The sequence below is a fragment of the Melozone crissalis genome, unplaced genomic scaffold (genome assembly GCF_028551555.1).
Source record: "Melozone crissalis strain CALT ecotype California unplaced genomic scaffold, PUWL_Pcris_2 ptg000060l_1, whole genome shotgun sequence".
NCBI classification, from domain to species: Eukaryota; Metazoa; Chordata; class Aves; order Passeriformes; family Passerellidae; genus Melozone; species Melozone crissalis.
Window position 1 is genome coordinate 1,300,342 of NW_026535838.1, and position 22,639 is coordinate 1,322,980.

Here is a 22,639-nt window from a genome sequence, read left to right on the forward strand (position 1 = left end):
TAGATGACCTCCAAGGTCCCTTCCAGCCCAAGCCATTCTTAGGGGTACCAGTGTGTGTGACCCACAAATCTCTTGAGGATGACCCAGACAGAGCCAACCCCCTGCAGTCACAGGGATGTGTGGGGGCTTTGGTGTTTTGATCTGTCAGGAGCCAGGACATCCCTCTGTCCGTCCCGAGCAGCCCAGACCCTGCCAGGGGGCTCAGAGACCCTGGCTCAGAGCCCAAAATGCCCCTGTGTGGGTTTGATTATGACCCATGGAGCAAGTTACCAACCTCAGATGAAGATCTGCAAGCCACAAAAGTTTAAGTAGAATGACAGTGAATTTATCACAGGGGGGAAAAGCAGACTTTTGGAGTTTTTAGAATGGGGGTTCAGGGGGCAAGATGGAGGGATCTGGGCGTGTCCAGCTTTTCTCTTTCTTCTTCTTGGCCTCCATCTTCTGGGTGATGTCGGCACTTAGGGATTGGTTTAGAGCAGAAGCTCAGTGTCTAACACAGGTGATGGGTATTGGGAAGTAACTGTAAATATTGTACAGGTTGTTTTTAGTATAAAAAGGTAACACTGCCCTGGGGCAGGCAGAGTGCCTCTGACTGTCCTGCTGGACGGACCTGGGCAGGGCAGGAGAAAGAATTTTATAGACAAAGAACAATAAACAACCTTGAGACTGAGAAATGAAGAGCTCTGACTGCTCCTTTGAGCCCCGGGCTGGGAACAGAGACTTTGTGACACATCTCGGGGTCACTGTGAGCAGCCAGAGACCCCAACATTGATCTGAAACACCAAACTGCAATTCTGTGGGTACTTCACAGCTGTGGCCTGGCCTAGAGCTTCCCGGTGCCAGAGGGCAGGGCTGGCTGGGATCTTGGCAATGAGGAATTGTTCCCTGGCAGGGTGGGCAGGCCCTGGCACAGGGTGCCCAGAGCAGCTGGGGCTGCCCCTGCATCCCTGGCAGTCCCCGAGGCCAGGCTGGACACTGGGACAGGGGAAGGTGTCCCTGCCATGGCAGGAGTGGAACTGGGTGATTTTTAAGATCCTTCCCAAGCCAAACCACTCAGTAATTTTAGAATTCAAAGCACCAAAACAATTGGTCCAGGGAGCTGGACATGCATGAAATTAATTAGTGCTGAAGAAAGGAAACTGCTTCCAAATATTTGGGCTCCAAAGCTTGCAGTGCCTTGCTTTCACATCAGTTAGGTGGAGATATTTAACATAACATCTATCATTTAACACTAACATCTATCTCACCTCTATTATCTTTAGGTGACACAAGATATTATAAGACTCAAGAATACAGGCAATTCTTTCTGTGAACAGAAGGAGAAATTCCAGCTGCTTGTAAACATCACCCTCACCTCCCTTTAAGGTTGGGGTTGGGAAGTGACCCGAGTGTGATTTTGGAGCCCATCTGATCCTGTTCCCTCTTCCCCCTGAGCAAGCAGCTCTCTCTCCCCGGGGGCAATTTCCCCAGACTGAGTGATGATTCTTCAGGAGATACCTGGGAGGTGCGAGGACACAGAGGGCAATGTCAGCGCAGCTGGAGCGGGGATGGAGCGGGGATAAAACGGGGATGGGTAAAGGAAGGAGAGGGGATGGAGTGGGGATGGAGCCAGGGATGGAGCAGGAATGGAGCAGAGATGAGGCCAAGAATGGAACCGAGGATGGAGCAGGCATAGAGCAGGGATGGAGCGGTGATGGAGCGGGGATTGAGCCGGGGATGGAGAGGGGGATGGAGCAAGGATGGGACGGGGGATGGAGCAGGGATGGAGCAAGGGTGAGACAGGAGATGGAGCCAGGAATGGAACGGGGATGGAGTGAGGGATGGAGTAGAGATGGAGCCAGGGATGGAGCTGGGATGGAGCCGGGGATGGAGCCGGGATGGAGCCGGGATGGAGCCGGGGATGGAGCCGGGATGGAGCCGGGATGGAGCCGGGGATGGAGCCGGGGATGGAGCCGGGGTGGAGCCGGGGATGGAGCCGGGGATGGAGCCGGGGATGGAGCGGGGATGGAGCCGGGGATGGAGCCGGGATGGAGCCGGGGATGGAGCCGGGGATGGAGCCGGGGATGGAGCGGGGGATGGAGCCGGGATGGAGCCGGGGATGGAGCCGGGGATGGAGCGGGGGATGGAGCCGGGATGGAGCCGGGGATGGAGCCGGGGATGGAGCCGGGATGGAGGCGGGGATGGAGGCGGGGATGGAGCCGGGGATGGAGCCGGGATGGAGCCGGGATGGAGCCGGGGATGGAGCCGGGGATGGAGCCGGGATGGAGCCGGGGATGGAGCCGGGGATGGAGCCGGGATGGAGCCGGGATGGAGCCGGGGATGGAGCCGGGGATGGAGCCGGGATGGAGCCGGGATGGAGCCGGGGATGGAGCGGCGATGGAGCCGGGATGGAGCCGGGGATGGAGCGGGGATGGAGCGGGGGATGGAGCCGGGATGGAGCCGGGGATGGAGCCGGGGATGGAGCGGGGGATGGAGCCGGGGATGGAGCGGGGATGGAGCCGGGGTGGAGCCGGGATGGAGCCGGGGATGGAGCCGGGGATGGAGCGGCGATGGAGCCGGGATGGAGCCTGGATGGAGCGGCGATGGAGATGCAGCAGCGGCCCCGCCCGCAGCCGCCGCCCCGGCGCTGTCCCGCCCCCGGAGCCGGCGCTGCTGTGCCGGGCGGGCAGCGGCTCCCGGCCGCCCCATGGACCGGATCGCTGCCCTGCGGCTCCTGCAGCTGCTGCTGGTCCTGGCCAGCACCGCGCTCGGCCGCTCCGAGGAGCGAAACCCCGCCGCGAACAGGTCGGTACCCGGAGCGCAGGGTTTTAACAATTCTGCCCTTCGTTCACAACGCCAGGACGTGGCTCTGCTTTCCCCTCCAGGTTTGAAAACACCCCGGGCTATTGCAGGGTGTTATTATTTCTTTTTTAAAAATATATTTTATTATAAATAAATATATATCATAAACATATATATAATAAACATCTATATCACAATTATATATATATAAATTAATAAAATATATTTTATTAAAATATTAATTATTTTTAAGCAGGCGATGTGTTGGAGATGTAACTTTGCAACGATTTTGTGAACATTGTTTAAAATCGGGCATTTTCTGTGCATCCGCCCTAAGTTTAATTTATGTTTTATTGACTCCCATACTGACATTCCCTGGGAAAAGGGAGTTATAAATAGCATGACAGCAAGGGTGTGAAAACTACTCCAAGAAACACAGGCACGGGAATATTCTGCTTGCGTGGAATATCTGAAGTGTGAATGCAATATTGCAAGTGAGTATTAAACTTAAGAAATTACTGGAGGTTTGGGTTTATTATTAGTGGTGCTGTTTCACTCTCTGATGAAACACAAACAGTGAGCCCAGATCATAGCAGGGGGAAGAGGGGACTTTGTGGAGCCAAGCACTGAGAAAGTGAGAACAGCCTGAGCTGTGTGAGCTGAATGATGCCCAAAGCCACCAGAAACAGAGACAGAAACACAGAGCAAACTTGCTGGTGAGGGTCGCAGCTGCCAGTGAAGTCTGTGCAAAATTTGAGGCAGGAAGGACATGTGGTGATTTGCCTAAGCTTGTATTAGGAGATCTGGTAGCCAGTTACTGATAAATGCTACAATATGTTTTCATTAAATAGCTTGCTTGCTGCTCTGCTCTGCCAGCTCTCAGATTTCTTGCTGCTCTTCTTAAATAATTTCACTTCTTTGCCTTTGAATCGGACCAAAATCCAACAGATAACGAGCAGTGGAGCATTTCCTGAACTGTACTGCAATAAATATTAACAGATGAAGTCATGATCCTGATGCCAGTGAATCAAATGGGAATTTTGCCTCATTGGGAGGGGGACTGTGCCTGCACAGCGTAAATTTGCTGGAAGTTTTCTGAGCTCAGTTTCTCTTTTTGTGTTAAAAATGGAAGCTTGATCTGATCTATCAAGCTTCCATCCATCCATCCATCCATCTATCTATCTATCCATCCATCCATCCATCCATCCATCCATCCATCCATCCATCCATCTTGCTCTGATCCAGACCTTGTTGGACACCCATTAAATTGCAAATCAGCCCCAGCAATCAGTGCTTTCTGAAACATTTATGGAAATCTGTCTCCCTGTGCCAAATGTGTCAAATCGTTAAAAAAACCAGAGGAGTTGTGGTGTTTGTAGATATTTCTTATTGGTGGAACTTACACAGAGGCATTTAGAAGCCAGTGATGTTTTTGGTCAGGATCTTTCTTGGAAGGAGACAGCTCTTTCCTTGAATCTGGTCTCTCCAAACTTACACATTTATGGCATTAATAACTTCACTGCAATTCCTTGTGTTGAGTGTCCCTCGGACCACAAACAGTGCATTGCCCCCAGGTGCTCCTCACCTTTCATAATTCAATTTTCAGTGCGTTTGAGAGGTCACATGGGATTTTTGTTAATTAGCTGTAACCAGTTCAGCAGCCAGTGAGGAATTCTGCAGCTGGAGATTGCCAGTCTTAGGGAGATGGCCCTGAAGTAATGGAAACACAGAAAATTTGAAATTTCCGTAATTTGCAACACAGCACGTTTCTGTAGATGCAGAGCGCATTTTCCCATTTGGTGTAGTTTATCAGAACTGAGTGCCAGGATTATCCACGTGGTTATCTGAGTGGAGGAAATGCTGTTTAGTCCTCAAGACCTGCAGTTTTGCAGACAAACAATCCGGACTTAGTTATCTTATGTAGATGGGTAATGTCATCTGATAAGAGGAAATTTACACTTCTTTGTACTTATAATCCCATTTAATTGGGTTTTACATACTGACTAGTCACTCCAGTGCTTTGTATTAGGGCTAATCCAATTTCATGTGGGCTCCTAACATGCTGGGTGTGGTAAATTCAAGGTAGAGCACACGTGCCTGGGTGCACATGGGAGAGCTGTTTACCAGTGGGCAAGGGAAAATGTGGCTCATCAAAACATGCTCCACTTGTGATCAAGTGAATCTGAAATTTCATAGCAAGAGAGGGTGATGAAAGGGTCTATAACCCAAAGTGCTGGAAATTATTTGCTGTGGAGAATGCTCTAGTGCTGGCTAGTTTATTTTCTCTTACACACGTAATTACCATTTTTATACTCAAAAGGGAATTGATATTTTTTTAGCAGCTATTTTCTCTTTTCTCACTTTCAATGCTTTTATTTCCACTACACCCTCCATCTGAGGGCCACAGGGCTCTGCTGCCTGCGGATTCCCCTTTTTGGGTGGAAAAGCTGCTGTTTTGGCATCCCCAAAACCAGGATGGGATTGTCCCTGTGTGCCAGCCTGGCTGTGCCATGGGGAGTGATGGATTTCCCTTCCTGACGGCCCTGCTTGCCTCCTGCAGGACTGCTAATTAACAGAGTAATTAGCAGGAGGCACCTCCCTCACTGTGCCTGGCATGGGGCTGTCAGGAAAATTAACCCACAAACAGCAGAGGTTTATGCCCAAAAAGGAGACACAGGAGTCCTTTGACTTTATTCCAATAAAGGGAGAGGCCATGGGGCATCCCCTGGGGTCTCTCACATTTTTGGAGGGCTCAGCCTCCTTTTTATCCCAGTTTTCCAGCCACATTTCCCTTCTCTCTTTCCCCATTTCTGAGGCACTTGAGAGGTTCAGACTTCCTGGAACACCTGATCCCAAAGATTCCCCTCTAATGTACAACCCTCCCTTTTCATTTATAATCCTTATGGAATTTAGGGGCTTTCCCCCCATTGTTTCTTTCACCTTTCAATGTTTAATTTCATTTCTCAGCCAACCTAAAGTTTATTTGTAAAGGCAAATCTCTTTTTCCATTCATCCATCAGTGGGATTCTCCCCATCGTTTCTTTTCTCCCTCAGTGCTGGTTTTATCCACCAGCAGACCCACAGCTTGTTTGGAAAGACAAATCCACCATTCCTCTGAGGGCTGAGCATGTTCACAGGTCCGTGGTGGCTCCTGGGTCACTCTCTGCTCTGCATTCCCCATGAAAACATGAATATTTCACCAGCTGTGCACATTCATCTCTGTTTGAGTGCCTTCATGCTGAAAGCAGAGATGTGACATCTCTCCCACAGCGGCTGTGGAGGAGCCAGGATTCCTTTTTCTTAATGGACAGTCACAAAAAACAGAATAAACCTTTCCTCCTCCATAAACAGCATGGAAACCTGTCAGGGAATGGAAGGAATTGCAGAGTTTTACAACATTCTTCTTCCAGCATCAATGTTGTAGTCCAGGTGGTGATTTCCAAGCTGGAGTAAATGGATATGAGTGCTTAATTATGCATATATCCAAATAGTGTTTAATTTAATTATGGAGAGGAGCTACAAGTATCGCTAAGCATAACTATACATATATATATATATAGTTACCTTATATGTTTTTATATATATATATATATACATATAGGGCTCACCCTGGAGAGCCGAGCCCTGACTTTGCCATCCCAATAATTCACCCGTGGTGAAGTTTGCACATAAACACTGAAAACTGCTCTAATTCCTAATATTTCAGTGTAAATATTTCCACTTTTTTTTTTTTTTTTTTTTTTTTTTTTTTTTTTCCTGCTATGGTGGTTTGGAAAGATGGTAATAAATGGGGTGAGGGAGGAAGATGGAAGTGTGTTTCCATTTGGAAGGTGAGGCAGGACACCAAGGGCAGTGTGTGCAGGGTCTGTGCATAGCTGGATGTCGCAGACATCTTTAATGGAAAATCCTTTCCTTAGGATTTTTCCTCCTGAGAAGCTGAGAGGCCTCAGGAACAAAATGCAAACAATGGTTATCTGCTGCTGTGAATGCAACAGGTGCATCTACGATTGGTCTCATGTGGTTGTTTCTAATTAATGGCCAATCACAGTCAGCTGGCTCAGACAGAGAGCCAAGACAGAGCCTTTGTTATCATTCTTTGCTATTCTATCCTTAGCCAGCCTTCTGATGAAACCTTTTCTTCTATTCTTTTAGTATAGTTGTAATGTAATATATATCATAGAATAATAAATCAGCCTTCTGAAACATGGGGTCAGATCCTCCTCTCTTCCCTCATCCTCAGACCCCTGTGAACACGGTCACAGCTGGGAAAGTGGGAATTCTGATGGTGGAAGCCTTGGGGAAGGGGAGAGAGGCATCACAGGAGCAAATGCATCCCCTGAAGGGGGATGGAGTCGCAGGGAAGGTGCTGGAATGCTGAAAGTGTTCATGGACTCATGGAGAGGACTCTGGCCCTGAGGCAGTCCTGGTGTCTTGGGCTCTGATCTTTGGGTGTTTGCTGGAGTTTGTGAATCCACTGGGCTTGAGTCTCTGGCTGGGAAAAGCTGATTTATCACTGGCTGGGAGCTATGTACAAATCCCAAACAGGACAGGGCTGTTGGGAACTGCCTGGAGCTGTTTGATTTCCCAGCATCACTCTCAGTCCATGGCTATGGCAATGGGAAGGTGCCAGCAGCTCACATCCCAGGCAGCAGACACAGAACTCAATGTCACAACTCACTTTATGAGCTTTGTGACCAAGCACACAAAGCAAAAGCACACTGACAGTATTTATATCTGTACAGTGTATATTCTGTATTGACAGTAGTTCTGTCCAACCACTGTGAGCACAGGTACCTTTGGTTAAACAGTGCTGGCTTATTTCAAATGCAATACCTGCTTGTGAGCCCTCAAACACAATGCACAGAGCTCCGTTATTAAGCTTCAACCTTCCTAATATCTTGCTAGATAAACTTTTCTGTAGCTTAGGGAGTTATTCTAGACAAGCATTGATACACAGACCATTGTTCTATTTGTCCTTGCTTTTCTACAGTTTAAATAATTTTTCTGCTGCCCAATCTCATGGCTGCTGCTTGGCTCCCATCACAGTTCTGCTGTCTCTGGGGCTGCCTTTTGCAGCTTTCCCAAACCCTCTGGTTTTGTGGATTCCCACATTGATTCTGCTGACACCAGCTGAGGACTTAGGCCTCAGAAGAAAATCAAATGCTGTAAAATGCACGAGCCTGGTGGTTGTCACTTGAGATATGCCTCACCTGAGCCTATCCTTGCAGTGACTCCTGTGGGATTTGTCATTGCCTGGAACTGTAAGAGCCAAAATCAGGGATGTGGGACTGCAGGGGCTCTCCAAAATGCAGTTTATTGTATACAAAATGCAGTTTATTCCATCCAAGGTGTCACAGCAGCCCAGGGCTGTGGGTGACAGAGCTGTGCCCACAGCTGTCAGCTCCAGCTGCAGGCAGCCTGGAGACCCTTTGGGTTTGGTTACAGTGCATTATAGACTTTTCTTTTGGTTACAAATGCATTATATACTTTTGGTCACAATGCATCATGTACTTTTCTTTCGGTTGCAATGCATTATATACTTTTCTTTTGGTTACAAATACATTATATATTCTTTTTTTGGTTACAATGCATTATATACTGTTCTTTGCTGACCATTTTAACACAGTAGAAGCAATCCATACCTTAACTATTATCTACAGCCCATCATAACTACTGCAATTACCATATTCATGTTGCTGTTCTCCAATCACTAAAGTCAGTACTTTACAGTTTAAGCTGGAAGTTGTTTTTCAGTTTTCTTGCAGTGGGAAATTCTGAGACCTTTTTCCCACTTGCCACATTGGCTGCCTTGTTTGCCTGTGCTCTCTTTCTGCTTGGTGAAATCATCTTCTTGTTTGGGGTGGGTTTATCCTTTGCTCTGAGCCATAAAACCCCTTCTAACTAACACACCCTTTGCCTCGTTGGTTATCCAGTGAGACTGGCTCAGCAATTCTTTTCTACTGTATCAAAACTTGCTTCCATCTCTATTCTTCATCAGACTCTGCATTTAAAAATCTTTCTGCTGGGCACACATATCTGTGAGACTTTCTTATCAAAATTTCATCCTTCCCAACACACCCCAAAACTGGCATCCCATGGGATGAGATGTCACCATTAGGTTGCATGTGACACACACACATGATCAGGGTCCAAGAAGAAAAAAGTTTTTTATTCTGCGTGTTCTCCAGCTTATATACTCTTAACAAAGCGTGATCTTAAGTCATTAACTACATCACAATAACTGATTATATTCATTGGTGCAAAGTAATTAACGTCAGTATAATTGGCAAAAATTACAGAAGTTTAATAAGATAATACAAAATAATGCAAAAAATAAATACAGAAATTTAATAACACATACACATGTACTTATGCACATAGTAAGCTTACAAAAATTGTCATGTATCTTTTCTAACCTGTTTCCATGCTGATGGCATTGTCTTCTTCCTTGCTATGGATACACTCAAAAATCATCAATTGTTATTTCTTCTATTAACTCGGCTTTGTCCAGCCCCTGCATAGTGGGACAGTGTGGTGAGGACATGAGAGTGCCCGTCAGGGCTCGTCCAGCTGAATGATCCCTGAAAATGGGACATTTTTAGCCAGGCTGCAGCAGCTTTGGGATGTTTTGCCCTGTTCCTGTGGCCTCCACCAGCCAAGGACCCGAGCTGCCTTTGGAATGTTCTGTGGAGTGAAGCAGCCACAGATTTCCCCATAAACTTGCTGCACACTTTGAATTCAGATGCTGCACAATAAATGTTTTTCTGCTCTCTCCTAGTTCACGTGAGTTTTCAGATCAAGATTCTCTCCAGAGAGCTGGTAAGGCTTTTGGGGGGCTGAATCCCTGGATTCTGGTTCTGTTATGGTAGATTTTATCCCCAGATGTCAGAGACTCTTCTGTCACATGTTTTGTTGAAGCATAACCCTCTTTAAAAATACCCTTTAAAGGATTTGCCTGTTAAAATAACAATTCACTGTCCAACTCTGAGACGCAGCGAGAACGTGGAATGAAAAATCTTTCACCAATTTTTTTTAACCAAATGAAAACAGAGTTAAGTGCTTGAAGGATGGGGCTGTGAGAGCGCCCACGAAAGGATCTGTGCTTGTGAAATTTCACCCTCCTGGCAAGGAGGAGATGGGATGTCAGAGAATTTGTCACAGCTCCCTGTCCCTGGCAGGGCAGGGAGAAAGTTCCCAGCACAGTTATCACACTTTTGCCAGGCTCTTCAGCACATACCCTTCGATGAATTTGCTGCACGGAGGAAAAAAAGCAGTTTTTAATGTGTTTGAGATGCATAAATACAGATTCAGACTGAGTCCTGTAATTTTGGGGCACTGGAGTTCCTCCCAGTGAGGGTGACAAGGTGTCCACTGAAAACAAGAGGAACTTTGGTGAACAAGAAAGGTAAATGAGAAAATACTTGTAGTGAAGGCAGTATTTGCTGCCAGTCAAGTATTTTCCATGGCAAAAGCAGTAATTCTGACATACACATTTTGTGCAGGGATAATTGTTTTTTGCATAGGAACGTGCAAAATTTTGTAGATGTGTGTTTTTTATAAAGGTGTGTTTTTACAGATGTGTGTTTTTATAAATGTGTTTATAAATGGGTGTTTATAATATGCTAATAATGAAATAACACTCCTCCTTCTGCAGGTCAGCATTACAATGGTCATGTGGAGCCAAAGTTTAATCTCAATCAAGAGGCAAATGCACAGGTAATGCCTGGAGGGCTGGATCTGTGAAGTCTTTTCACAGCACATTTAGGTCTTCCAATTTAACTACAATGCTGAATTAAATGGGATTAACTTTGTTCACCAGAAACACCCAACAGAACCGTGTAAAACATTGTGGTACAGTTCTGTCCCACCACTTGCACAAATATTCTCTGCTTTTCTGCAGTGACACCTCGGGTGCTGTTGCTGGTGCTGGCTGGCCATGTTTTGGGACAAATTCCTTATATGCACCTTCTGTGCAATGGGATTTCTTGTTCTCATTTCAGCTGGTGCTGAAGGAAGAGCTGGAGCAAAACTTGAGATTTTTAGTGTGAGCTTTTTACCTGAGACCAGGCTGTAGGTCTTGTCAAAAACCGAGCATAAAAGGGTTCCTTACCAAAAGTGATGCATTCCAATGTTGGGAACATGTTGGATAAATCTCTCTCATATGAGCTTCTGAGGAGACAGCCCTGCTATTTATATAAACACACTCATAGCCACTCAGCACATTTCCTGGCCATCATCTTGCTTTGCTTTCAGCTTGTTGCTGTCAGTGCTTGTTAATTTTAATCCTGAAACATCCTTGTGCCATATGTAAGGTCCAGTATCAAAAGGTATCTTTCAGGGTCTGAGCTGAGTTATGATTTGCTAATCTAAACAGCACACACGCAAAAACATCTCCCTTTAAGCCAAGACAAAACTTTGGGGCTTAACTCTGCCCCTTCTGGAGCCTGGTGAGATGCTGTTTATGACTGGGACTCGTGAAACATTTCTGTTTTAATGTGAACTTGCAGTCATATGAAATGGTAAAAATGCACATTGTGTGTGTTATCTTATTTGGATAGGAGAGAGGTGGTCACTGGAAATCTGGGGGTGAAATTTGAGAATGGCTTTTAATTTTTGCAGTTCTTTCTCACCCCTAAGTCAAATTGTCTTGCCTCACAGCCAAGTTGTCTTTTTGAAAGCTGAAATTTGGCTATGAAATTAGGCTCACAAGGGGTGGCAGTTTTATGGTGCGTGCAGAGGACACGGAAGCTGCAGTCCCTGGGTTTTGTAAAGGCAGGGATCCCTGCCTGATCCATCCCATTCTGCAGCAGCTGTTTCCCTGTTTTCAAGCCACGGTGAGCCAAGCTGCCTGCAGGTAGGTTAAATTCAGATATTTCTCTCACCTGGGCAGCTGCTCAGAGTGCTTCCAGCACGGTGGGCTGTGTCCTTGGCACAACCTGGGTCCTTTCCAGTGGGCTGAAGCAATTCTTAGAGGTGCTGTAGAGAATCTGCACCCTCTGGGCTGGGGCTGGGTAATCTGTGAGGTGCCATCCCCATGGTGGGAAGGGGAAACAGCCCATGCCTCTGCTTCCTCAGGGCTGGCTCCGACTTCTGGTGACTCATTGTGAAAAATGCCAATCACTTGTTTTTAAAAGTTCAAACGTTTAATAGTAATAAAATGGTTCTTAAATACAGTAATACAAGTAGAGTAATAATAATTCGGACAATTAGGACAATATGAGATAATAAAAACAAAGAGTTATGGATGGTCTGGGTAGCTTTTCTGGGCAAAATAAGCCCGAAAAAGGACCCACATTAACAGAGGATTAACCCTTAAAAGCAACAGCCTGTTACATATTCATACACCTCATCCATGGTGCATAAATCCCATTCAAACACAGGATTCTGTCTGGGCAGTGTCAGCTTCTTCCTCTGAATCCTGAGAGCATCTTCAGGGTTGAGCGAGGCAGGAAGAAGTTAATTTCTTTTGATAATGGAGCAATAAATTCTGTTTCTCTAAAAGATTCAGGTGTCCTGTGGCTGCTGTCTCACTGCAAGTTCTTTCTTTAAAAAAGTATCTTACATAGCATAGTTTCCATTTTAACATTTTGTTATAACCTCAAACTATATTTAACACACTACTTAAGAGAATTAATTCTAATATAACACATACAATATTCATTTTAATATTTGCCAAAAGCCAATCACAGACCACAAACAGGACAGGGCTGTTGGGAACTGCCTGGAGCTGTTTGATTTTCCAGCATCACTCTCAGTCCATGGCTATGGCAATGGGAAGGTGCCAGCAGCTCACATCCCAGGCAGCAGACACAGAACTCAATGTCACAACTCACTTTATGAGCTTTGTGACCAATCACACAAAGCAAAAGCACACTGACAGTATTTATATCTGTACAGTGTATATTCTGTATTGACAGTAGTTCTGTCCAACCACTGTGAGCACAGGTACCTTTGGTTAAACAGTGCTGGCTTATTTCAAATGCAATACCTGCTTGTGAGCCCTCAAACACAATGCACAGAGCTCCGTTATTAAGCTTCAACCTTCCTAATATCTTGCTAGATAAACTTTTCTGTAGCTTAGGGAGTTATTCTAGCCAAGCATTAAAACACAGACCATTGTTCTATTTGTCCTTGCTTTTCTACAGTTTCAATAATTTTTCTGCTGCCCAATCTCATGGCTGCTGCTTGGCTCCCATCACAGTTCTGCTGTCTCTGAGGCCTTTTGCAGCTTTCCCAAATCCCTCTGATTTTGTGGATTCCCACAGCAAGGAGCACCCTGGAGCCACCCTGGGCTCCCCCACAGCCCCCTGAATGTCACCATCAACGGCACCCCCTGCATCCTATTCTGGGCCAGGAGGATCCTGATCAGGATGGAGAACCACACCCAGCTGGATCTGACAGACAGGACCTTTGGAGCCCACGCCACCGTGGATGTTGGGGACTCGAACTGCAGTGAGGACAGCGCCACGTAAGTGGAATTCTGCTCTGCTGGGGGAGCTGGGGCAGGCAGCTACTCTGGGCAGTGAATATGGGAGTGGAGCCTTAAGGTTTTAGTCGTTATATTTTTCAAATCCTGTGCTGCTTTAGGGTATAACTTTAAGCTCCATATAGAGTATTAGTTGCTGTCTTCACGTTTTGGTCAGACAACACAATCCCTCTGAAACGGAAATGTGACTGTGTTCACAGGCATCCTAGGATGAGGGAAGAGAGGAGGATCTGACTCCATGTTTCAGAAGGCTGATTTATTAATTTATGATATATAGTACATTAAAACTATACTAAAAGAATACAAGAAAAGGTTTCATCGGAAGGCTAGCTAAGAATAGAATAGCAAAGAATGATAATAAAGGTTTGTGGCTTGGACTCTCTGTCTGAGTCAGCTGACTGTGATTGGCCATTCATTATAAACATCCAACATGGGCCAATCCCAGATGCACCTGTTGCATTCCACAGCAGCAGATAATCATTGTTTACATTTCGTTTTTGAGGCCTCTGAGGAAAAATCCTAAGGAAAGGATTTTTCATAACAGTTGTCTGCGACACTCAAGGACATCTGTCTTGGTGTAAACAGACAGGTGTCTGTTAAGGAAGGCAGGAGCCTCCCCTGAAATGGAAAATGTAAACCCCCTCACCCTGAATTGCTATAAATTTTAAATTAAGGGGCTCTCAGGCAAAGATATGAGAGCAGCAATAACAGGACTTTAATAGAGAAGAAAAAGAAAAAGATAAAATGAACAATGCAGTTCACTAGAACAAGACTGCCAGAGTCAGAACCCAGCCTGACACCCTGTGGGTCAGGGTGTTGGTGGCAGTCCCATTGGAAATGTGGCTGAGCCCTCCTGCAGTGTCAGGGGTGGTTCTGTTGGAGCAGGGGGATCTGTAGAGAAGGATGTGTTCTTCCTCTGAAGATCCAGTGGGAGGAGAGACAGCTGCTGTTCCTCTGGGGAATCCCGTGGAGAAAGCCGTGCTGGTGTCTCAAAAACCTCTGGATTATATCTGGGCAGCAATGCTTGGCTCCTCCCTCTGGATTATATCTGGGCAGAAATGCTTGGCTCCTCCCTCTGGATTATATCTGGGTAGCAATGCTTGGCTCCTCCCTCTGGATTGTATCTGGGCAGCAATGCTTGGCTCCTCCCTCTGGAGTATATCTGGGCAGCAATGCTTGGCTCCTCCCTCTGGATTGTATCTGGGTAGCAATGCTTGGCTCCTCCCTCTGGATTATATCTGGGCAGCAATGCTTGGCTCCTCCCCCTGGGCGGAGCATCTCCCAATGGGATGCTGTAGTTCTTCTCAGCCATGCAGTGACATTCAATAGTCGGTTATCAGCAGGTGTCTCCCCAGATGTGGAAGAGATAAGGAAAGCTGCCCACTGAACATAAGACAGCTGCCATACAGATGGTAAACAGAACAAAATTTGCTTGGTAATCCAGGACAACACCCTACAGCCTCACGCCCTGAAAGTATAAACAAAAGTGAATTGAGGGAGAGCAAACTGGGGCTAAAGGACTTCATTACCTGATGGTAATGAAGATGGAATTGAAGAATTCACCCCTGACATGCAAATGGACCAAACTTATAATTGAGTGAAAAACTCATGACCATTGTCCATCTAGGGTGCAGCCCATGGGAGGCTTCTGACTGCCCAAGGTGTAACTATTGAAGGCCTTTAATAAATACCCACTTTATTCTTTTAATCTTATCCAGCTCCTGTTCTAGGCAGCCGATCCAGGGCATCAAGAGGCCCAGGTTTTTCTGATGATGTCCTGCCACTGTGGGCAGCAGGGATTGTGTAGTTTAAGCCCAGCCTGTTGTGGACACTCAATATTCAGTTTTTAAAGTGCTGCAGCCCCTCCTGGGGCAGCCAGCTCTGCTCTCAGTGCCTATGGGCCTGAAGCTGTTGGTCTGTCTCGCCTCCAGCTGTTTTACACAGCTGCTCGTGGGGTTGGAGAGGGGATCCTGTGCTGAATGTGGGGCGTAGGTGCTGTGCATGACTAATTATCAAGGGGTGTGTGCCAGTGATGAGTTTTTGGGAGTACATAAAAATAGGGGCAAACAGAATGAAGGGTATTAAAAGTTGTTCTATTTATTGAAGGGACTTCCTGTACATTTTGGGCAGACACAGCCCCTCAGGGGCTACACCCAAAAATGGACCATGGGATTTTCACACTTTTATAAGTTTAGTCCATTTGCATATTGGGGGTTAATCTAACAATTCCTGCCTCAGGTAATGAAGTAATGTACCCCAAGTTTGCCCACCCAACTCACTTTTGTTTGCGTTTCTGGGCCCTGAGGCAGTGAGGTGCCCTCGGTTGCCAGGCCTGGAGAGGAATTGTTGTGCCTGCCCAAAATGGGACAGCAGCAGCTGACACTGGATGTGGAGTTTGGAGTTACACACTAAAGAACTGCAGGATCACAAAAACATGAAAATTATAAAAGCTAAAATCCCAAGGCATCACCAGCAGTGCTGCACAAGGTTCTTTTTCAATTTCACTTCTACTTTCTGGTAACCTCTTTGTCTGTGGTTACCAAAAATGTCTGTGCACCTTGTGCTGTACAATCACAAAGTAGGAGTTACCTCTTTGTGATTTTACAGCACAAGGTGCACAGACATTTTGGTGAGGTTACCAGAAAGCTAAAAGCAAAATTGAGAAAGAACCCAGCATCACAGTTCAACAAGGTAGTTTGAATATTACATCATTAGCACATGAACTTATCCAGCACTCTTTTGACAGGGAGAGGTAGAGAATGGAATGAACTTATGTTAAAGATAAAAAAAAAAAGTGATAACAAACATTCCCTCCTCTCCTCTGGCATACAATTTGAAAATAATCTTGTTCTGATTAGTAAATATTTTAACAGAAATAAACAGAGTTTCTTTTCTAAGAGAAAATAAACGAAGGCAAAATTAAGGGTTTCAGAACACAGGGAATGGTATCAGATATAATAATCCAAGCTGCATTTTTGTTTTATTTTTAGTTGAATGGCACATTTACCTGTGTCTAATCCTCAACTATCTCTGACTTACATTTATAATAAAGCAAGGGATGGTCTGGGTTCAGTGCCCTGTTTTAGGGGACCTGTGTAACCCAAGAAGTCTAGATCCCCTAGGAGATTGTGGAGCTGTTTTTTACTTTTTTTAATTTATTTTTTATTTTTAAATATTTTTGTTGGATTTTTGTTTGTTTTGTTTTGTTTTGTTTTTGTTTTCTCAATTAATCTTCAACTTTAATTTTTGAGGCCTTTCAGAACCTGCGTGCTTTCACTGTGTTTTCTTTTTGTCTTACTCGAACAACGAGAATCTCCATGCAGGTTTTAAGAGGCAAAATATTACTTTTAAGCTAGAAAAATCTATTCAGCCTAATCATGTATTGCATTAATTAACCTGGGAGGGCCTTTCACCTTATTGAACTTCAGGTGCCCGAGGCAGTGCAGAGCAGCCTCACAGCCAGGGCAGTTTGTGAGGAAGGAATGTGGAACTCTGAGCTCTCACCTCTGCTTCCTTTCATGCTCTGTTATTTAAAAAGATGGGGACAAGGTGTCTGTTTGCACTTTCCAATGACAGGCAGGGATGATGCTTGACTGAGATGTGGTGGCTGGGGGAGGAGAGCAGATCCACTGAGCCTAATGGTCAGCTAGGGTGGGAAGCAGTGGGATTGAGTTTTGTTGGAAGTTAAGCATGGATTTCTATTCTTTCTGGGTGGTCTGGGCCTCATTCCAATCAGCAGGTGAATGAGTACATTTCATTAGAGGAAGATTTAATCCTTTCAGGTTTTTTTTTCCCCACTAACTTTAAGGGTAGACTGAGCAAAAAATTCCATGTATAACTGAGCTTAATCTTTTGTGGTGCTTTTGTCTCTGAAGGTCTTTGAATTTTTTTCCTAGCCTGATGTTACTTGCTTTTTGACCTAGGCTTTCCCTGAAGTTTGGTGACATTGGCAATCTAAAGGGACTTGTTATCAGGTAAGTTTATATAATAAAATCCTTACCAGATAATAACGTAACACAAATATATTGTTGTGCAGTTGTGTGGGGAATTAAAGAGAGTTTGTTTAAGCAAAAATAATGTGAGAGAAACTTGTATAACTGAAACACCTGCATTCAGCATGTCTGTCACCTGACTTGTTTTATTAAGGCATTTTTTTTTCTCCTACATTAGGTTTTCTACTCGTGGAAAAGTTTGGGTCATCTCTTTTGTGTAGAATCTTCATGTGTCTGAGATTTTAGCTGAACTTTGATAGTTCACTATGGTCTGGGTATCAGACCACTTCATGTTTGCTTCTTGGTGATAGAACTGCATTTCAAGAGAATTGACTTTCCCTACACTTGGTGGTGGGGGGTACAATCCCAGTGTCACATTCATATTTTTCCAAGTATTTAGCCAAAATCCCATCATATTCTTCTTGCTTTGTGGGAGAAACCAAATTCCTTGAGCTGCTACAGGGAACAACTTCAAAGCACAGAATCCCAGGATATTTGGGGCTGGAACCCAGGGTATTTGGGTATTTGGGGCTGGAACCCGGGGTATTTGAGGGTATTTGGGGGTATTTGGGACTGGAACCCAGGGTATTTGGGGGTACTTGGGGCTGAAGGGACCTCTGGAGATGATCTGGTACAATTCCCTGCCCAGGCAGGGTCCCCTGGAATGGTGGCAGAGAAGCTGAGGCTGGGATGTCTCCAGACACTCCAGGCCCTCCCTGGGTAGCTGTTCCAGGGCTCTGCCACTCTCTCCCTTTCCAGGCTCCAAGGAAGGAGCAAGACCTCACATAACTCCGATAATTCTGATACAACCTGATCACGCTGATGACTCTGACGCAGTCGCTCACCGCGTGAATTTAGCGTCCGCAACCCTCTGGCTGATTTTCTCCTTTCTCCCCGCTCCAACACGGCCTCCCCAGGCTCCTGTTGACCACCAGCTACTACCAGCTGTCGGTGCAGAGCTGGTTCAGCCTGCAGAGGCTGCAGCTGCTATACAACCACTCGGCACAGGCGACGTTCAACGCCTCGGGGATCCGCGCGCCTGCCGCACACTCATTCCGCTGCCAGCGCGTCAGCAGCCTGCACAGACACGATGCTCTGCTGGTGCCCAGCTCTGAGGACGACCTCTCACACCTCTGGGAGGTCACCTTCATCGACTTCCAGGTGATGCCATTGTCTTGGTTTGGAAAGGCAGGAGCCTCCCCTGAAATGGAGAATCTAAAGTCTCCCCACCCCTCTGAATTGCTGTAAACTTTAAATTTAGGGGCTCTCAGGCAAAAATATGGGAGCAGGAAATAACAGCTCTTTAATAGAGAAGAAAAAAAAATAAAAGGATAAAGTAAACAATGCAGTTCACTAGAACAAGACTGCCAGAGTCAGAACCCAGCCTGACACCCTGTGGGTCAGGGTGTTGGTGGCAGTCCCATTGGAAATGTGGCTGAGCCCTCCTGCAGTGTCAGGGGTGGTTCTGTTGGAGCAGGGGGATCTGTAGAGAAGGATGTGTTCTTCCTCTGAAGATCCCATGGGAGGAGAGACAGCTGCTGTTCCTCTGGGGAATCCCGTGGAGAAAGCCGTGCTGGTGTCTCAAAACCTCTGGATTATATCTGGGCAGCAATGCTTGGCTCCTCCCCCTGGATTATATCTGGGCAGCAATGCTTGGCTCCTCCCCCTGGATTATATCTGGGCAGCAATGCTTGGCTCCTCCCCCTGGGCGGAGCATCTCCCAGTGGGATGTTATAGGGTTTATCAGTCATGCAGTGACATTCAATAGTCTGTTATTAGCAGGTGTCCCCTCCTGAGGGAGGTGTGAATGTGGTCACTCAAAGAGAGAGATAAGGCAAACTGCCCACCTGACAAAGGTAATCTGCCATACAGATGGTAATGGAAAACATCTTGCATTGCAATCTTCAACAGCCATGGATTTCAGACAGGTGGATGCCATGGATGGGCTGAGGGGAGGTTTTGGACTTCTCGGGAAAGGCTATCGCCTTCCATCCGTAGTTTACACACTTGTGCCTCACCTTGTGATGTTTTTTGGGCCACCTAAAAAGAGAGGCCAGACAAAATTAAGAAAATAAAAAGTGGTTATATTTATTGAAGGCTCTTCAGGTACATTTTGGGCAGACAAAACCCTCCCTCAGCGGCTACACCCGCAAATGGATACATCCCACAAATGTGGCCTCCATTTGTGTCCCCATGGCCTCTGGACACAGGCCTGGCTCAGCTCCAGGGCCCGGCCTGACAGGCCTGTGTCAGACCCACAAAGTATTTTCACCTTTTATGCCTTTTTGGGGCTACCTAAAACCAGAGACCAGACAGAATTAAAGGAATAAAAAGCTGCTAAATTTATTGAAGGGCCTTCAGGTACATTTTGGGCAGGCAAACCCTCCCTCAGGGGCTACACCCAAAAATGGACCACGGGTCACAGGTTTTCAAACTTTTATGTTTGGTCCGTTTGCATATTTGGGCTAATCTAACGATTCCAACTTCAGCTAATGAAGTCCTTTATCACAAGTTTCTCCCCCCAACTCACTTTTGTTTGCATTTCTGGGCCCTGGTTGGAGGCAGTGAGGTGCCCTTGGTTGCCAGGCCTGGAGGGGAATTGTTGTGTCTGCCCAAAATGGGACGGCAGCAGCTGACACTGAATGTGGAGTTTGGAGTTACACACTAAAGAACTGCAGGATCACAAAAACATGAAAATTATAAAAGCTAAAATCCCAAGGCATCACATGGAGCACAAAATAGAAACTAAGACTTTTGCTGTCCAAGGAAATTAAAGGCTGTTTTTTGTAGTCTTTCTGCTTGTGTTCCCTCTAGTGGTGAGTGAATTTGATTTCTTGTCATTACATCGTTTTGAGCTGAGCTCTCACACTCAGCACCAATAACAGCACCACACACCCAGGCACGGTATTCATCTCACTTCACTTTTGGTGCCTATAGGAATTTTAACCTTGTGCCCTGATTATAGTCACCCCAGCCTGCCTCTAAAGCCACTGGATAATTCCCCTGACCCATCTTAAGCCCTTATTTTAGGATGAGATTAATAATCTTCTGAAAGTGCCAATTCTTCTGCGCTTGACAATGAGGGAGCCTAAGATGGCAGGACTAGAGTGCCTTTATATACCTGGTCAGGGGGAATGAGGAGCTGAGAAAGGAATGGAAAAACCTTTTGTCACTGTGTGAAAAATGTCCATGGACTGATTTAGTGAAGCAGAGTGCTAAAATCCATATTAGAACTGAAGCCAGGAATAAAACCTGTTGGTGTTTTCCATAACTGGGTGCAGCTTCCTGTAGTTTCTGTAGTTTGGCTGCCACGTGCCACCCATGCGGGACTGGTGAGAAAAATCTTGTCCTAGGGCATAGGAAAATAATTTGAGAATATTTCCTGGTTTGTCATGTTGGATTTTGTGCAAAAAGACTGAAGCAAAAACTCTGGGGACTCTCAGCAAGTGATGCTGGAGATGCGCAGTTAATATGAAAGGTAGCATGCCTGCAGTTAAATATTGCTGAGACACCAAGAGTGAGTCTTGGTGGAAGGTCCTGTTTGAAACACAGCTGCAAATCCTTTGGGCAGCAGAGTGGAGGGGATTAGAAGAGCTGGCAGTTTGAGGAGACTGACCTGGATAAACTCTGAGCATTAGCTCCAGCTATCAGTGGGAGACACTGATTTGTGCAGGTCTCAAGTCAGAAATCCTCACTGCCATCAGGAGCAAACTAATGAAACACAAGTTAATGAAAAACAAATTAGTGAAACACCAGTACTTTATTTAACATGTTCCCTCTTGTCCTCTCTGTAGATTCAAGGTTTTAACATCCAAGAAGGACATTTTGCCTACGCCAGGGACTGTGCATCCTTCTTCTCCCCGGCAATCCTGATGGGCTTGGTGATGTCCCTGATCCTGCTGCTGGTCCTGGCCTATGCTCTGCACATGCTCATCCACCTGAAATCCCTGGACAGGCACTACGAGTGCAAAGCTCCTCCTGCCTATTTTGCACAGATGAAGGACAGTGACATGGGAGATGAGAAGGAGCCCCTGAGAAACAGTGGGAATGAGTCCTATGAACTCAGGAACCAGCAGTTTGGTAAAATCTACATTTAGCAGTGTCTCAGTGAAACAAGAGGTGTTTTCTTCTGCTGGCACTGTTGTATGTAGTCTGTCCAGATTTTTCTACCACCTGATGAAAAGAAAAGTAGGTAACAGATTGTTTTAGCCAATTATTCACTGGTAATCATCTCGAAGATGCCTTGGGAATGAAGGTGAGAACAAAAAAATTCCATTGTGAGTTAGAGATATTCGTGTTGTGGGACTTTATTCCTGTAGCAAAAAGCCAAAATAGAGGCTTCATCCAGTTTACCAAGTCCTGAAGAGAGAATCTGTAATGGACACTTTGAAATTAAATAAAGGTTAAAAAAAACCCTCAAACCAAACTCTTTGCATATTCTTTCAGAAGGAAAAATTTTCCTTCATTTTATATTTGCTCTGTGTCCTGACAAAAGAGCACCAGTTTCTTTCTCAGGGTGTGTTTTCTTTTTATTTCCCAAGTCACACCCCCTCCTTTTTGCCCCCATAAACTCCTTTTTCCACTCTGGAATATTCAGGGCCACTTGAGGTGTGTTTCTATCCACTGCACAGATTAAATGGTGGCTGCAGGGCAGCAGCATCCTGGTGCTTTCCTGTGTCTAAGCTGGAGGCTTATCCCAGGATCTGATGGGAAAACACCAGACATCTGCTCACAGAGGCTTTACCCCGTGGCTCAGCTCTGTGCCAGGAGATGGATTAGGAGCATTATGTGCTGTAATTCCAGGTAAATTTATTTTCTACCAAATCCCATCAGTCTCCCTCGGGACTTCTACCTGAATGGAGAATGCCCTATGGAAAATAGAAATAACAGATAAATATAAACAAACAAATATAAATAAACAGAGAGGTGGAAGGTGCCAGCAAGCAGTGAAAAGGATACTGTGCTATGATTTTCACTGCTGCTTCTGAGAGTTTAGGATACTGCCATCCCACTCATCCTTTCTTCTGTTAGGGGCAAAGGTTGGGAATTCCAAATTAGCCATAATTTGGCCCTGATTTCCTGCAAGTCACAGCAATGTTCTCATCACTGTAGTGCTTTTATGTTACAAATAATGGGAACTACAGCATGATGGAAAATCAGTCAAAACCACATTTGCAAGCAACGGGCTTTTTAAATTTTAGATTACAGGATTAATTTGTTGTTTGAAGCCTTTGCAAATGGTGCTGCAGAGGTCTTTAAACACCTTGAGAGATGTCCACATGTATTCTGTTTATTAGTACAGGTGACACACAGACTAGATGTGGAGTCCTCAGAGATTACTTCATCTAGGAAGGCACTTCAGAGGGGAAAAAAAATCTTT

General features: G+C 45.7%; 1 protein-coding gene across 1 annotated transcript; it reads left to right on the forward strand.

Annotated features, from left to right (window-relative positions):
- The first annotated feature begins 2,650 nt into the window (after positions 1 to 2,650).
- On the forward strand, positions 2,651 to 21,665 carry LOC128944373 (V-type proton ATPase subunit S1-like protein). The gene is made up of 7 exons (XM_054287583.1): positions 2,651 to 2,784; positions 9,560 to 9,600; positions 10,436 to 10,497; positions 13,047 to 13,249; positions 17,191 to 17,241; positions 18,177 to 18,420; positions 21,054 to 21,665. The coding sequence occupies exons 1-7, from the start codon at positions 2,687 to 2,689 to the stop codon at positions 21,354 to 21,356; spliced, it is 1,002 nt and encodes a 333-aa protein (XP_054143558.1). The 5' UTR covers positions 2,651 to 2,686; the 3' UTR covers positions 21,357 to 21,665.
- The last annotated feature ends 974 nt before the right edge of the window (positions 21,666 to 22,639 follow it).